Consider the following 17,115-nt stretch of genomic DNA (forward strand, 5'->3'; position numbering starts at 1 on the left):
AAAATATCTCTGCTCTCTGTATACTATCAGCCAGCGATGGCAACAATGTTTGACTCATTAAGAGGAAAAATGAATGGATACAGCAGGCAACTGGCTCAAATGTCAGAAATCAGAGGGCTGAGGAGGCTTCTGAAATGTTCAGCCCTAAAGTGTGTGAACAAATATATATTTCCTCAGGCACATGCATGTGTGTGTGTGCGCACACACACACACACACACACAGAGTTTTCTTTTACAACAAAACCACATTTTATTTACAAGGCTAGGCCTCCTCCCAGCTGGTAAACGCGTTTAGAAGCAATGAAATCAAGCTTCACAAATAATAATGGGCATCGTTGTTAAGTGGAGGGGGAGCACTTGATCCCAAGACAAACTTCCCCATGTCGCAGCTCTGTTGGGAAGGAATTTGGGGCAGAAGGCAGAAACGCAGAGACAAGGTTAACAGGGGCCCTTCGAGGGCTCAGCAAGGCCTCACCTGGGGAGTTCTTTCCCCACATACTGGGCTCCTGAGGCCCCACCCGACCGGGTCCATCTCTAACCACCACCCCTGTACCTGCCCTACGGGGAATTCCAGCCAAGAGGTCAGTCACCTGCTGTCCCCAGAGTACAGGGCATGTGCACAGCTCCATACATGTGGGCACACCACACACACACACACACGTGCCCTGCCACATATACAGCACATAGGCTCCTGTTCCCCTTCACTCTGTGTCAATTCAAATCCAAATCTCTATCTTTAATGGCTAACCCACAGTACAGAAGAAATCCAGGCAGAATTATTGTTTTGGTGATGGGGGGCGGGAGGGAGGGGTGAGGAGAGATGCACCAGGCTCTTAAACCCGTGTACCGCCAACGTCACAGCCGCCATCGTGATGTGTACTCGTGTTTACAAGAGATGTTGAGCATCCGTCGCCCGAGCTCTGCACCGAGGAGACTTTGCACCTGCTTCCTACGAAGTCGCAGCCTCTGCTAGCAAGCCCTTGCTTACCAGTAATCTGCAAAGGGATCTTTTTATTCTCTTCGCTGTGAACGTTCAGGGAGGGACTGAGACTCCAGGCGACACTGAAACGCCACCAAGGCGCGCACGCGACAGAGCACAACACTTTCTGAGCTGCCATCAATTTTTAATTTATTGGATCCAAGGGAAAATAACAACCATGGGGAGGGGCAAGAAGTGGGTGGATGGGAGAGAGCAGGAATCAATTCTTGGTGTAGAAAATAACCTATGACCAGATGATGCTCAAAAGGCAGGACAAGAGATTTCATGAAGTTCTCCCAGCTGAGGGGATGATAAAGCCTGGCAGAGGCCGAGACGGAGGCAGAGCGAGACGTGCTGGGAAGGATGTCCACGCAGGGCCGCGCAGGGTTAGGACATGAAGAAGGGAGGAGGGGAGCAGCCAGGGGGCACGGCCAGGCAGGGTCTGAAGCAGGAAGCATTATGTGGAGGAGCCCTCTGCGCCCTGACCATGCTCAGTGAACTGCAGAGTCCAACCTGTTCTGGGTGTCAAAGCCCTGTGCCTTCCCGAGACCCTCCAATGACCACATCCATGGAGGGACAGCTGCACACTAAGGCCACCACCCCGTCCACTCTAAGCCAACCATAGCACAGGCCTTGAAATAAAATGTTCACCATTATGACATCTGGGAAGAAGATACACAGCAGGCAGCCAGTGCAAAACATGGTCACCAACTTGGGTCAGGTTCCCCCCTCTGGAAGGATGACCAGGCTCCTGCTCACGTGGCCAGTGGGGAAAGGTGTGGGCCAAGCCCCCAGTCCAAGAAACAAGGAACTCCTGATCAGTGAAGAGGTTGTGGCTACAGGGAAAAAGAACCTCACTCACATTGTCAATAAACTTGAGTGGAACATTGAGTGGTACAAGGGAGAAGCCCGTGCACACAGACAGTCCTGGGAAACGCCAGCCTAGTTTTGGACAGATGAAGGACAGTTCCTTACAAAACACCCAGGGGTGTTCCACAGGCTTAGTCCAGCCTCCTCCCCTCCCCACTGCACTTAGTTGTCCAGAACCCCAAAAACTGAGCTCAGGAATCTGGGTCTCATCAACCCTAAATCAGAAAAAAAGGAACAAACCAATAAGGAAGCCACACCCCGAATATGCACAGATCCTTACTTAAAGGCTACAAATGAAAGATTAAATCCTCAACACCAAAGAATGAAGTGTCCCATGTTTTGAGTAAAACACTTCCTTAAAGGAGGGTAGAAAAAAACAATTTCCCACTATAGAACACCTTCTTAACACATTCTTCTACAAAACTGCAAATTCCTTAAATCTCAGAGCCACAATGGGGCTCATAATGATGTGACACAAAAGCATTCTTTGTGGCCAAATGAAGAGATTTGTTTTATTTAACATCATGCTTTTTCAAAGGCGCCAGTCCTTTTTCAAAGGACTTCCATAAGGGCCCCTGGACCACGAGGCTTGGACTGGAAGAATTCAGATTCTCAGAGGCCGACAGCAACATCACGAGGGCAAGAGCTGCTTCCAACATCTCGTTTCCAAGGTAGAAATTTCAACATGACCCCATTACTAAAAAAATTCTAAACAGTGCATCCATTTGCGGCACATGTTAATCACAATAACATTGGCATTGGACTTTCTTGAGTCAGCCTTGCATGTTACAAGACTCATTAGAATGTTTCACAAATGGATTTGTATTTCAGCAGTTCAGTGGAAGGGGGTCATAAAAAAGTTATGGAAAAACAGAGGAGTTTTTTCCCCCTCTTTTTACTTTGAAGTTACTTAATTTTGTGTGGTCTGGGATTTCATTACAGTAAAATAGCTCGGGCTGGCTAATTCAACACCCAGGCAAATTATCAGCTGCCACAGAGGAAAAAAAAAAAAAAACAATGAATTTCTTGAATTTCAGCAACTACACAGAAAACTTGCATATGTCAAAATGCTGGACCCAAGTCCCCATGAATCTAGCACTATTTATCAAACCCCGATCTAGTGTCACTTTTACCAGTAAGAGCGAGGCCACTCTGCTCACCCCCTCCATCAGCTCATGAAGAAGACAGACACAAGAAGTGTGTCCCTGTGCTTTCGTGAGTCTCCAAATAGCCTGCTCTCGGGCTTTGCATACACATCCTGGGAAAACCTACTGCTCAAGGGAGGCAGGCGGTGAACAAACGGTTGTTCCCGAGGAGCAGGGAGAAAAAATGTGAACGATATCACCAATGTTTGGCTCCCTGGGGCGGGAAGGCAGATTTGCGGGATCAGAGAGCAGGGAAAAGACAGAACACACAAGACCCCAGGTTGGATCATGTGAGTAAATAAACCGTACTGCAAAGTGACAAAGCCAGTCGGCAGCTGGAAGACACTGATGTTCATCCCTGGGTCAGCACCTCCCCATACATTCTTCCACACCTCGGTCCCATTAAAATGTACATGAGTGTGTCTACAACTAGCTCCGTCTTCAGAGAGGGTCCCTCGGCCAGAATCAGTAACTTGGCCTTGCTGTGCTGTGCAGAGCATGGTCCCCTGAGAGCGTTTATTTTCCCCTTGTCCTCCCCAGATGTAACACCAGAAGCCAAAGTCCTTAGAGAGTTTCAGCTTAAGGTGAGGCCCAATCAGGCAGCCAGAGGGTCCTCCTTTCAGCCCCTGGAGATGAGTGGAGAGAGTCCTCAAAGGACAAGACCCTGACCCATCCCTCCAGTCCTTCTTATTGTCTTATGTGCACTGTCATGCCTGTGGTCAGGGCTCAGCCACAGCCTGCGAGCTCCCCAGGTTCCAAGGCAAAGGACTGGGGATTTCTAAACTGAATTTTCTTAACAGTCTTCTGCAGGCCAGAGGCCACTGCTGGGCCGGAGCCTTCCAGAGGTGACGGTGGCTCTTCCTCCCTAAGTTGTCCAGAGAGCTTGCTGTCACTATATGCTTACAACCGGCTCCATTCGAACATTAACTGAAGTAGAGAAATCATCAGATAAATGGCTGGCCCTCTTTCTCCAGCCGATGACAGCACTCGGCTTTTGTCTGACCTAATTTATCTCTCTTTCAGGTTAGAATAAAGCACTCTTTCCTGTCACAGGGCAACCTCTTCTGCTCACGTACTGAATTCGAGCATCAGATTCAGGCTGACTGTGCTGTCTGCAGATTTGTCCAGCTTGGTAAAGAAGATGGTATAGACCTAAAAATCCCATGACCAAAGCATGCATCTTCCCCAACACTAAATGACATGTTGTAGGGGGGGACGGTCTCATTACATGCCATCCATGAAGGGCATTGCCTGGGGTGAAAGGTCTCCAACAGGGGCCCTGGCAAGCACATGCTCCTTCTAAACAAAGTTTAGCACATTATTTGAGTTGGCATCTGATATCTTTGGGGAATAGTGCTATTTCCTCCAGTACAGGGGGAGCATTACCTAATAAGTGGAATTGAGAACCCAAGTGTTATAAACTCTGAGCTAAAAGGATTTCCATTCATCAAACTGTTTTAGGTACAAAACTCCCCAATGCAGCGATTCTCTGTGTCCCCAGATCTGTAACATGCAACCCAGAAAGAGACGGTGCGCCTTACTCAAAATGATGAACCCTCTTCCCGACCCCCCCAGCTGGATCACAAATGCCTTAACAACAGAGTGTCATTTTCAGAATGTCAAGACCACAGATAAATCAGGAAAACACACTCATCCAAAACTAATAATTTTAATTGTTAAAAAAATGCAAGAAAGAAAGAAAAGAAGAAAAAGAAAATTAAAGAAAAAGAAAATACCTCCATCTGCCAAGGAAAGGCTTGTAAATCAATGGCGATGGCTTGAAAATAGATTTCTCAAACTTATATTCTCATTTTGTCCTGCACGAATCTCTACAGGAAAATCAATATTACAACTTCACACTTAAGACATTTTGCAGCAACGTAAACTGCCGGCTGCTGATGGAAGCCCATTCCTAGCCATTGTAGCAGGGGCGCCACCAGCCATGACACGGGCACCGAGCTCCCCCTAGCTGCCGAGCGGCGCTAGGCGAAGCTCAGTATTTCAGGCTTGCCATGAACCAAAAGCCAATTCCACTGAAAGTTTATTTTGGAAAGTATTTTATCACAACAAACAACAGAGAATGCAAAGCAATCGGGATAGGAGATGCACAGGGCGAAGGGAAGGCACGGTACAAGCTGTGTGGCCTGTAAGACAGAGCCAGGAGTGCCCTGCTGATAAGGCCCTGGAAACTGGTATGCTCACTCCTCAGTCGGAAACCGGGATCCGCAATCGGACTGTTTACATGCTTCATTTCCCCTGAGACATCATTCTAATTACTGTCAAATGCACCCAAAATTGGCCCCCTGTTCGATCAAGGAAAACCCCCTGGGTCTACACAGTGGTCACCAGTGCATCTCACCCAACCCTCTGATCCCAGCCCCCTTGGATGCTTCTAAGGCCCGCTTCTAGACACAACCGTGTTTGCCCTAGAACTGGAGAAATGGTTTCTTTTGGGTATAAAATATTCTGAAGGCCAAGCAAAACCACCAACATCAAGGCTGAGGCAGATAACAACACTCCCCACCCCCCCCCCAAAAAAAAGAAAGAAATATGCCTAAGTACAAAATCTTCAGGTAGGAAAAAAAATACCCTTTAAAAATATTAGGAGTTGTTAAAATATGCTCACGACTGTTTTCTCTCAGGTGTGAATTACAAATGAATAAAACCAGCCTGGCATAACACCTTGCATGAGCACGTTCTTATTCTCCCGTGGAATCGAAGCAGCTGACATATCACACTTCTAATGATATGGGGTTCCCTTCTGTGCAGAAGGGAGACAAACTTCACTGTCCCCACCCAACTACCAAAAAAGAAAAAAATAATAATAACAGAAGAAAAGGAGGGCCCATGTCTTATGAAATTTATCAGAGGCCCAGTTTTGAAAGATAAGTGGACCATTGTAGATATACCATCCTCTAGGGAGTTAGGGTAATTGTAAGCACAGCCACCTTCAAAACATACAGTTACAGCAAAAGCTAATTTAAAAGGCGACCGTGGAATTAAAACAGCCTAACTTCCCTGTCAAATCCTGGGTCTCTGTTTTGCAAAATCATGAATTCATACCGAAAATTATTGATCTTCCGAGGAAACCTGTTGGTGGGTTGCTGAAAATTCACCTTAATTGAGGTCACATAATTTATCATGGACATCTTGGTTTATTCAGTTTCTTCAGACAGCCTCCAGCCCCTCCAAGGATTTGAGTACATTTCCCTTCACCCTGGCCCTGTCTAGCACGGCCGGCTCTGGGTCCTTCTCGCTGCCTGGTCAGCCGCTCCCCCCTTTCGTCCTCTTTCACTATTGTTACTGTGTTGTTTTGTGTTTGTTTTTATTAATGGCTGTGACTGTCCTCCAGTTTTAAAAGCTATATTCATCTAGGTCAAACATTTGAAACAAACCAGAAGCCCAGGTTTTCATTTCCAGCTGTCTCCCTCACTCTCTCCTACCTTGCTCTTCTCCCCACCAGTCCTGTCTGTAAATTGAACTAACTCATTATGGAGCCCCTCTCCTTACCCCTGACCAAGAACACGGATGCTATTTGTGTGCTCTTCTGGTTTCCCAGGCCATCAGTTAGCCCAAGTTGCATCATCCCTAAAGAACCTAAGGCTGCTGCCCCACAGGCCCGCAGGCTGCCGCCCAACTGATCAGGCTACTGATCATGCTACGTTTTAGGTGGTTTCTTTCATATTTAAAAATCTCAAATGGTAACACCAGGTGGGATTTGCAAGGGCACCTGCTTTGCTAGCCTGAGCTCCAGAGCACCCTAAGGCTCCTCTACAGTCTGGAGAAAGGCAAATCCCCAGGCCAGGCAGCCTCAACTGCCTCTGATTCTTGCCTTCCCCTGCTAGCTCCCACCTCCCGGGTGACACAGGACAGGCAGAAAAGCCAGCTGCTTTTGGATAATAAGTAGCCTTGTCTGAGAACTGGTTGGACCACTCTCCCTGCTTAAACCCCTGCACAAACCAGGACTCCCTGTGCCCCTGGAAGGCAGGCAGACTGCTTCACGCCCTCATCTCCGTCCCCTCTTTCTACCCACCACCCTTCTTTGCTTCTCTTTCCCTCGCTGCCCCTGCTCCAGTATCATCAGCGGCTTTCCCCAGATGGAAGGATGTTGCACCAGGCACCCCTCGCCCCCATGCCCAGCTGCCACCAGTCCTCCTGCCCAGGGTTTTCTCCTGACGTCCCAGGAATGCCAGGAGAGTGGAGAGCAAAAGCAGGCAAACCTACCTGCCTCTTTCCCCTCACACACAACTGCAAAGGCTCCTGGTTCCTGTCTCGGCTGCCAGCTCGGCAATGCACCCCCAACATCTCCCCCTTCCCCACCCCCCCTACTCCCCCTCCTCAAAAACAACCCTTGCAATTATACAGAGGCTCCGTGGGGCAAATTGCCTCCTGGAGAAATTAGGCGTCTGCAAGTATAGACGTTTTAACAACCACCCCATCTAAAGCGGGGGGAGTTGTAGAATAAGCATAAGCAATTGCTGCTGCGGCTTGGTGAAGGAACGAAATGTCAACTGGCGAAAAGGACCTTGATCAAACCACGCTCAAATCTGGTTGCAAAACATTTTGTTTTAAATGCAACCAGCGACTCTTCTTTGATGTTACAATAGCGGGGGAAAAAAAAAGAGAAGTCCTCTTCCCTCCCTCCAAAAAGGCATTCCTCTCCCAAGAAGCTCACATTAATATCTATTCCTCCCCCCCCCCAAATAATAATAATAAATCCACAAATTCTTACTAATGTATCTGCTGTAACAAAGGAGAGATGGCAACAGCAATTGCTCCGAGCAGATGGCTCCTATGCTGGGTTTTCAGGGGAGGGGAGAACCCCTTTATATATTTATTTATTTATTTAAATTTTTTAAAATATAACATAAATATTCGGCTCTCGGCCGCCCGGCAGCCAGTCCTCGGCGGCGGCTGAGCGCGCAGCCCTCTCCAGCTCTGAGCCGGAGCACGGCCCCAGCCTGGCGAGGTGAGCGGAGGACTGCAGGAATACAACTCGTCTCCGGTCTCGATGACACCCAGAGGATGTTTTATTTCCATTGCAATAAAAAAATAAATAAAAAAGCAACGGCGACCCAGGCACCGCGACAGAAAGGAACGGCGGGGAAATGTTCGCGCGCCGTGAGGAAGAGTCCCCGGCGGGCTGCGGCGGGCTGGGAGCGATGCGGGCGGACCTTCCCTGTGCAACAGAGCGGGAACATCGTACCTGGGCCGCTCGCGCTCGCGATTTTTCTTTTCTAAATAAACCCAGCTGGAGCGTTGGAAACTGCTGCGTGTCTGACCCGCTGCCTGACTCTGCACGCCCCGCCACTTGCTTGAAATCCACACGATTTCATTCGGTGGATTTCCGCTGCGACCTGCCTTGTTTATGTAGATAGGGAAGATGAAAGATACTGAGATAGATGGATAAGAGATTGATAGGCCTCTTTTTTTTTCTTCTTCCTTTTTAATTTTTTTTTAATTTTACTATTTTACAGGCGCATCCCTCTCTTCCCACTCCTGACAACCTTTTTTTTTTCACCGTGGCGGGGATTTTTCACCAACCCCGATTCCCACCCCCACCACCATTTTTTTTTTCCCCTTTTGGAGTGGGGGAAATCGGGCAAGACCGTCCCAGGAGACGGAGGTGGGGAAATGGGGAGGGGGCCGCTTGTGCCAGGCAAACAGCCGCGCAGCTGGATTCTTTTGCAAATAGCCAGCGGAGGGGAGGGAAAGGCGACTACGGAATCCTAGGACCGGCGTGGCCGGCGCCCTGCCGGCCTGGGCTCAGCGACCGAGAACCGGGAGCCGGCGGCCACCCCTCGCTCAGCGGTTCCCCGAGGCCGGAGCGCACCCCAGTCTCCTCCGCCCGCGCCGTCAGCGCGGACCCACGCGCTCGCCAACTTTTCCCCACTTCCCGGCTCCCCCCTCCCCCTCCGCTCCCCCAGCCCCCTCCCCCTCCTCTCCAAACCCCGCCACCAGCGCCGCCGCCGCCACACACGCCGCTCGGAGGGGCTAGCGTCCAGCCGGGCTCGGCGAGCACACACACACCTCCTCCAGCCTGCGCGCCCTCTCCCCGGCCCGGAGCCGGCTCCGCAGGCCCCTGACCCCGAGGCGCGTGTGGCTGCGCAGCGCCCCGGCTTCCCCGGCTGCAAAGAAACTTTCCTTTGGCCCCCCGCCCCCCACCATGCTGCGGGAGGATACCACTGGCTCTGCCAGCCAGCGAGCGGCCCCGGCGCCCGGCCGGGCCTGGCTGCGCCGGGCTCGGTGTCCCCCGCTCCGGGCGCCCAGAGCCCCATTCTTCGGCCCCTCTCGCGCACGCGGCAGACACTTACGGGTGATGAGCTCCCTCTGGGACAAGTGCTGCGGGTTGCCCTGTTTGCGGCGGGACATTGCCCCGGCATCTATTCTGGCATCGCCCGGAGAGCTGCACTGATGGGGGCCGGGGAGGGGGTCTGAGCCGCCGCCGCCGCCGCCGCTGCCGCCGCGCCGCCGCGCCTCCTCCTCTGCCCGGGTTGGTTTTTGTTTTTTTTTTTTTCCCTTCCTCTCTTGCCCTCTCTTTTTCCTCTTCTTCTTTATTTTGCTCTTTCTTCTATGATGTTTTTTGTTTTGTTTGCAAAAAGAAAAAGAAAATAATAAAACAAGAAAGACCTCTCGATCTAAAATGAGAAAAAGAGGCAAAAAAAAAAAAAAAGAAGAAGAAGAAGAAGAAGAACTGTAGCTTGCCGCGGACCGGCTGGTCTCTGTAAAATATATATTCTTTCGAAGGAAAAAAGATCTGTTACACTTCTTCAAACTGCTTGGCCTCTTGGACTTCTAAATGTCTTCTTGAACTTAAACCGGATTTTGCACCGGCTCCTGACACTTTCTTTCAGGGTCTGGTAGGTGGAACGCGCACTTCCACCAGAAGGGGAGAAAGAAAAAAAAATGCAAACAAATAAAAAAAAAGAAAGAAAAAGAAAAAGCAAAGAAAACTTGGGGACTTGTCTCGTACCCCCTTACCCCGCCCCCTCAAAAAACCCAAAGCAATGTAAAACTGCCGCGGTTCGGTTGTTTCTGGGTTTTCTGCGGGCTGCCTGTTTTTTTCTCGGAGACTGACCCTTCCGAGGCTCTGGGGGGACTCCAAGAGCGGCTGCTTCCCAGTTCACCTGGCAGGCTGGCGCCGGCCGGAGGGGCTGCCGAGTCCCCGCGAGCGCTCCCCAGCGCTCCCCCGGCGCCGCGGGCCCAGGGGGAGCGGGGCTGAGGGGCGGCTCGCCCAGTGCGCCTGGGTCGGTGCGGGCGCGGACTGGGAGCTATAGATTGCAACGTGAAGATGGCGGAGTCCGGGTTCTCTGGGAGCTCTCGGTCTCTCTATGGCTGGGGCTGCCTCTGTACAATGGGATAAAATTCAAGTTCAAGTGCGGACGTGACGTTTAATCTGCACTAGAGACAAAAAGACCCAGAGAGTCGGAGCACTGGGGGCGACTAGCGGTGGCTTTTTAACATTGTACCCTGTAAGAGAACAAGAAAGCACACAGAGACACACGCGCGCGCACACACATACACACATACACATACACACTCGCCCGTGCGCACACCCGCAGCCCAAGCCGGCCACACGTGCAAACCGCGTTTTTGTGCGCTGGTCTTATCCCGGAGCACCCGCTGCTCAGAGCTGGGGGAAGGGGAGTTGCGTGGTGGGCAGCATATTTTTATATAAAAGAAAAATCTTCCTCAACCCACTTCCCCTCCCGGGAGCAGGACCCCCTGAGAAGGGGGGCGGGTTGCTGTGTGAGTTTAGTAAATTGAATCAATGAAAGTCCCCACCCACCCAAAACCTCTTTCGGACTTGGGGGAGGGGGGCTGTGGGAAAAGGCTGGGGTCCACCTGAGAACTAGGAGATGTAATCAATCGCTTCGCTTCCCTGGAAAAGTAGCTTGGTTGCTTTTACTTTTGTTTTATTGGGGGATCAGGATAAACTTCCAAAAAGTGTCTCCATATAAATCCTGGTGTACAGACTGGCAAATTGAAGTGGATGAAATAAAGGACACTAAGAGGCCACGGTCAAAAGCACGTGGGGTGTGTGGGTACAGGTATCTGAGACCTTTTTTTGAGTCCCATTGCAGAAGGGGTTTTCACCCAAATCTTTGCCCTCCCTAACCTCATTAACTCCTAGAGGTCAAACCCGCCCCACCCCTAATGCCAGGGTCTGCAAGAAGCATGGGGGTAAGGGGGGGGGGGACTCCACGTGGGAGAGGTATCTGGACTTGCTGACCCTGGAATGGGTGTGGCCACATATCTGCAGACGGGTGATTCCACGAGCCCCCCCCCCAGCTTCCTCCTTCCCCCCTCTGACAATCACTGCAACCTGGAAGTCACCTCCCCCCTGCTCCTCAGCCCAGGATAGGACTTGAAATTGCCTGTCAGAATGGGAAGGACACAGCTGCCTTGTCAGCCGTTTGATCTCCAGCCGGCGAGGACAAGAGGAGTTGTGGGGGCCTGTCCGTGGCCCTCAGACAAGGCCAGGCCGCAGTCCCCGCGGACACCGGCCCCTCCCGTCGCCCTTCCCCACGTCGCTGCCAACTTATCCTATTTGATGACCTGGCCTGCGGGGCTGGGTGTGCCAAAGGTCTGGACCCCTCTACCTTCTCAGAGTTTCTCTGGTCTCGCCAGTAGGCGGCCTGGGCGGGTTGGGGCCTGGCTCCAGCAGGGCTTCGCGGGTGAGCACCGCGGCACCCACCCCACCCGGTGCCTCAACCCAGCTGCGGCAAGGCCTCCAGGCTCGCCGCCTCCCTCGGGGCCTTTTCCTCTGGGGGCACCTGGGCTTTTTGTTCTTCATTAAGGCTTTGGGTGGGGCGACCGCAACAACTTAGCGCACAGCACCGAGTGAGTCTGGACAGAAAAAGCTCTCTTCCCGTCCCACCTCCCCAAAAATAATAACAATAAAATGTGTCGTGGCTTGCAGTTCTGCGGACTGTGGGCTGCAGGGTCGGCGGACACGAGGCTGAGGCCGAGCGGGTGGTGACGCAGGGTAGGGGCGGGTTTGCCTCTCCTCCCCCGGCCCAGCAGGATGCACGCAGCTGCCCAACTACACCACCACCACCACCACCCCCCGCCACCGCACACACCTCCACGTGGTCCAAAGTCTAGAAGTGCATCCCTCTCTTCCCATCCCGCCCCACCAAGAAAATCTTTTCAATGAAGTGGCCACATTTTTTTAATGCCCACACCCACCTTTAATAAACTTCTTAAGAAATTCATAAAGTGGTCATCTCGATTCGCCCAGGCTCTTGGATTTAAGAGATCAATTAGCCCTCTTTTTCTGAGAAGTGGAGATGTGAAGCCCAGAGAGGTTTAGCACTTTGCCCAAGACACACACCGCAACGGGGACAGGTCTGGACTCCAAATGCCGCGGCGTGCCAGCTGCCCTGCGCCGCCTGCGGCCCCAGGCGCGAAATCCCAACACATGACCCTCACCCTCCCGCGGTTGATTACAAGGAAAGGGGACCCAGCCAGTAGCTGCGGGAAGCGGGAAGGCCCTCTCAGGAAAGAGGGCCCCTCACCCGGCTGCGCAAGGGAGCTCAGGGGTCCCCGCTGCAGCTGCCAACTCGCGCGCGGTCGCGCCGCGGGGACTGGGGAGGGGGCACACCTGCCCCACCCCCGGCAGGAAGTGGCGGGCAGGGGGCGGCGCGGGCCGGGACTGACCCAAAGAGCACTTCCTCATTGGCCCCGCTCTGCCCCGACGGCGGGAAGAGGGACGCGCGGGCGGGCAGGCGCAGGGCCGGACACGCCGCCGCCCGCCGGCGCGCTCCACCTCGCGGCAGCCGGGGAGAGCCTGCCCTGCCCAGCCCTGCGCTGGCCCCTTCGCCCTCCGCCTTCACTTTCCCCTCCTCCTCCTGCTCCTCTTCCTCCTGCTCCTCCTCTCCCGGGAGGCGGCCTGGCGCAGGCAGCGAGCGATCCCCGCCGCCACTCCAGTCTCCTCTTTTTCCCTCTGCCCGTCTGGCACGGGCATCATTAGCGCTGAAAGCTGTTAATGTCTGGTCTCACAGCTCCCCCTTTAGTCTTGCGGCGCTCGCTGTCTCGCGTTCCAAGCCGGATCAATAGCCGCCTCTCGGCCGACCTTGACCTCTCCCTCGACCCCGCCCGGCTCCGGCAGCTGGCCCACGCTAATGTTTCCCGCTCTTGATGCCCAGACAGCAGGCGGCGGGCGGGGAGGGAGGGGGTGGCCGCGCTGGACCCGCAGCGCAGGCCCCACCCCTTCCTCGAGACCCCAGGCCGGCGAGGGGGCACCCGGTACCCTTCTGAGGTCACTGCAGCCCCCACCCCTAATTTGCAAAGACTTTGTTAGAATAAGCCACAACTAGACCCCGCAAAAGGGTGCAGGTCACTAACTTTAAAAAATTAAGGAAACAGGGTAAATACTAAGCTGGAGTTGTAGACAAGTCTGACTCAGTGGAGAGCTCTTCCCTCACCCCAAGCCCAGCTCTGAACTAATAAGAAACTTCGGATTAATTCTACAGCACCTGCTGTAGGCCTACTGTGCTCTGGGACTTCTCACAGACGGGAATCAGATGGAAATAAATGCCACATTTTCTAAACCATCTTTACACATACACACACACACACCAGATGTCAGAAAGCTTTTTGAACTCACAAATATTTCCCTGCTTTTTCCCCACCCTAGCTTTCCAGTGCATTCCAGCAGATAATCCTCCGTGGTCTCAGCCCCTTCAAAAGGGATAAGGGAATAGTTTCTTTATAGAGGAATAGTTCAGACATCGAAAATCATTTCACCAAATTATAGCGCAATTTTATTAACTTGTGTGGCCATTGCCATGCCCTGGGTGTGCTGCCTGTCACAAGTCATACAGCGAGGGCAGATTGAGCAAACTCATGATCCCCAAATCAAGCTTTTTGTTTAAAATTCTGTGAATGATTCTCAACACTTAGCCTGGCAGGTTGGGCCCTGTTAGAGCTTCTACAATGTTATCTTTGCCTTGGGAGCTGTTATATTTTATCTTATGTCTTTACTAAAATTTGGAAAGAATCAAGATAAGAAGTGTCAGTAGAAATGGAAACTCCTCCTGTCTCTGCAGAAGAAAACTGACATTTCATTTGTTTTTGTTGTTTTCTTTTTAACAAAGATCCTCCCTCTTAAATGTAGTCAGAAAACTTTATAGCAACATTAAGACCTAAGAAGGGCACCTTACCAAATTAATTTAGGCTTCATTTTGGTGCTTTAAAAAAAAAATCTGTGCAAAGAGAAAACAAACCTTTTTATTTTCACAGGAATGTGACAAATTCAGAAGCAAACCATCTCTCCTGGTTTCTTTTCCTCCGAATCTCTAAACTCTTGACTGTGAAGATGAGGATAAATGTGATGTGCTGATCTGATCAGTGGATCGACTTATTCTAACTTCCAAGCAAATGACAGTGGAGGATCTAAGCAAATCAAATTTATCTGAATATCAATAAGGTCCCTAATATGGTCCTTATCTCTCTTCTTATGATTCTAGAATATTTAGGAGCTATCAAATCCAAAAGCATAAAGAGGCAAGAGAGGCCTTTTGAGCTTTCTGGCATCTCTTCTAGAATTATTTTATGCCATTTCTGAAAATTATAGCAAATGTCTAGGTGCCACAAGCACTCAACTAAGGTTTTGCTGGATTGGGAAAGGGGTGTTTTGTATTGTCACCTGATAGCAACGGCAGGACCACAAAACTTACCGTTCAACCACTGTTTGATTGATTCTTTCTATGTGCTGAATTGAAGAGCATCATTTTAGTTAAAACATGAGTGGTTTGCCTCTTATTTTTTTTCTACAAGTAATACCAGGTCTTGAAACACAAGCAGATTTCTGACTGTTGTTTAGCTCCCTGAAGGGTGAACAGGCTCTAGGAAACCAAGGAGCACCATTGCCTGCTGTCTCCATCTCTGCAGACTGCAAGAGGTTAAATCAAATTCACTGCTCCTGATTCATGTATTATTTTCCTTAAAAAATACTTACCCAGCTCCTCGTATATGAAAAAGATTCACACCCACATTGAATGTTCCTAGCTCTGTCCCTGTCATCAGAAATGATATTGAATGGCTCGGTACTAGGGGATCTGGAACTATTTCTACAGCTTTCTCACCTCATTTGGAATTTTCTTGCCTTGCTAATTTTAATTCTCTAGTTGAGTCATCAATTCAAATTTGGTAGGGACTGGCATCACCCAGTTGGTCGGCTTGGGAGAAATATTGTTCATGTATATGATCAGACTCCACCAAATCCCACCCTTACCCCTCACATATACAGAGATCTGAGTGGCTGTGGTGTGTGTGTGGATGTGGCATGTAGTGTACAAAAGGGTCTCTTTGCTGCATTCCCTCATGTCATTGTGTCTCCAAATTGTCTCACTGAAAGTGCAAAGGGGACCATTTTGCTGGATGGGGAAAGCTCTTTTTGGAACACACACACACACACACACACACATACACACAGTGTGGTCTGGTGACCGTCAACCTGCCTTATTTAGAGCATAGACGAGGAAGAGAAAGGGAGTTTAAAAGGTTCATCTGGGGAAAGCACTGGGATTCAGAAGGGAATTTTCAGTTCCAACTCTGGCTGTCAGCCGCTGTCGCTAGGAACTGGAACGACAATGAGGTGTCTGGTGATAGGAAATGGGGAGGGGCAATAATGATCACCTTCCTAACAAGGGTTTTATGAGGCTGCGAGGATTAATTAGTTTGTATCCTTAAGCAGTTTGAGAAAGAGGAAGTTTCAGTAAATGCTAAGCTGGAGTTGTAGACAAGTCTGACTCAGTGGAGAGCTCTTCCCCCACCCCAAGCCCAGCTCTGAAAACTCCTATCTGTGCTGTGATGCACTAGGAAGTGAGGGGGAAGCACTGGCTTCTGGAAGAACAGAGGAGAGAGAAGCATGAGTCAGGCTAGCATCTCTCGGAAAGGCGCAGCTAATGAGGGTGCTGCAAGGGGGTGCTTACCAAAAAATAAAAATAAAAACCAGCCAACACCTTGTTTCAGATATGTCTTCTAGAGCTAGAAAAGCAAAAGGGCTCTGGGAGCGCTCAGCTGTTGTTTTGTAGTTTTAGAAACAGCCACGTATGCTTTCGAGTGAATTCAACAAAGGTAGCTTGTCTCCTAGAAAACATGGAAGTGGCTTCCCTCCTGTTTAATAGAGAAGGGCCAAGGCTGCGAACCGATGACGCTCCACGCCACAGTTTTAACTGAGGACGCATTATTGAAGATGGAATAATATTTCTATAGAACGTGGAAGTTTAAAAGTTGTTCCATTATGTACATATTAAAACATGCATCGGCTTGAAGATGCTCTTTCGGCTCAATTTACAAGGCAGACAATTTGCTACAACAAAAGATAATTAATGCCACCCAGGGAAAACCGAGAGGCTGGATTGCTGCGCATTCTGATATTAGTTTAATCCGGGTCTTTTAAAAAAAAATGATTTCACTGTGATTTTAAGCCTTTGGGATCTTTGAAACAACAATGGCTTCTAAAATATGGATGTGGCAATAACATTCACCATTTGAACTTGCCACAAAGCCCCTCTACCTCCCTCTCGCTCGCTCTTTCCCGCAAGCATAATGAAATGGAGCCCTGAACAGGAGCAAAGAGCCCATCTCTGACCTGTGTCCAGACCACCCCGATGATCTGAATTCTAAGTAGGGCAGATTTATGGTCAATTGCTAAAAATCTGTATTTGGACCTCCAGATGCAAACGATGGATTCCTCAGCTGCTGGGATTTAGCACAGGCATCTGCAGTTTCATTATTTGTATCTGCTTAACAGGGACAATTAGAGAACTGAAGAGTGAGGACGCCTGTTTGGGGACCGGTTCGGTATTGTACCCAGACCACACATTCCGGCTGGGAAGGAACACAGTAATGTATAAAGCATTAGTGGATTGAACACTCTGCATTGTGCTTGGGGAATCGAATCGTTGATGTTTCTGGCAAGAACTCATACTCCAATTGAAATCTATCAAACACCTTAATTAGCTCCGGGTACCTAAATGCACCCAACCCAGAGGCAAGTTAGAAAGCAAGAGAAGAAAAAGGCAGGAGCTGGTGCAGAAGCAGCACGGGCCTCCCCTGTGCCCCCAGAGTCCTGTGTCCCCAGTTTCCACATCAGAATGCATGGGCCAC

The 17,115-nt window shown here is 50.5% G+C and overlaps 1 protein-coding gene across 5 annotated transcripts in view; it reads right to left on the reverse strand.

The window, feature by feature from the left end:
- Bcl11b (BCL11 transcription factor B) overlaps positions 1 to 10,396 on the reverse strand; it is a 91,837-nt gene extending 81,441 nt beyond the window's left edge. For 2 of the 5 annotated variants that reach the window (XM_046426292.2, XM_046426291.2), the window contains exon 1: positions 9,309 to 10,396. In XM_046426292.2, the coding sequence (XP_046282248.1) occupies positions 9,309 to 9,366 (58 nt within the window). In that variant the 5' untranslated portion in view covers positions 9,367 to 10,396. Of the gene's footprint in view, positions 1 to 8,200; positions 8,849 to 9,308 lie in introns of those variants that run through there. The other 3 variants (XM_046426296.2, XM_046426295.2, XM_046426293.2) reach the window with 2 other exon arrangements.
- Between the last annotated feature and the right edge of the window lie 6,719 nt (positions 10,397 to 17,115).

This window comes from Marmota monax, unplaced genomic scaffold (assembly GCF_021218885.2).
Source record: "Marmota monax isolate L192 unplaced genomic scaffold, Marmota_monax_Labrador192_F-V1.1 WCK01_AAM20220418_F8-fsc00183, whole genome shotgun sequence".
NCBI classification, from domain to species: Eukaryota; Metazoa; Chordata; class Mammalia; order Rodentia; family Sciuridae; genus Marmota; species Marmota monax.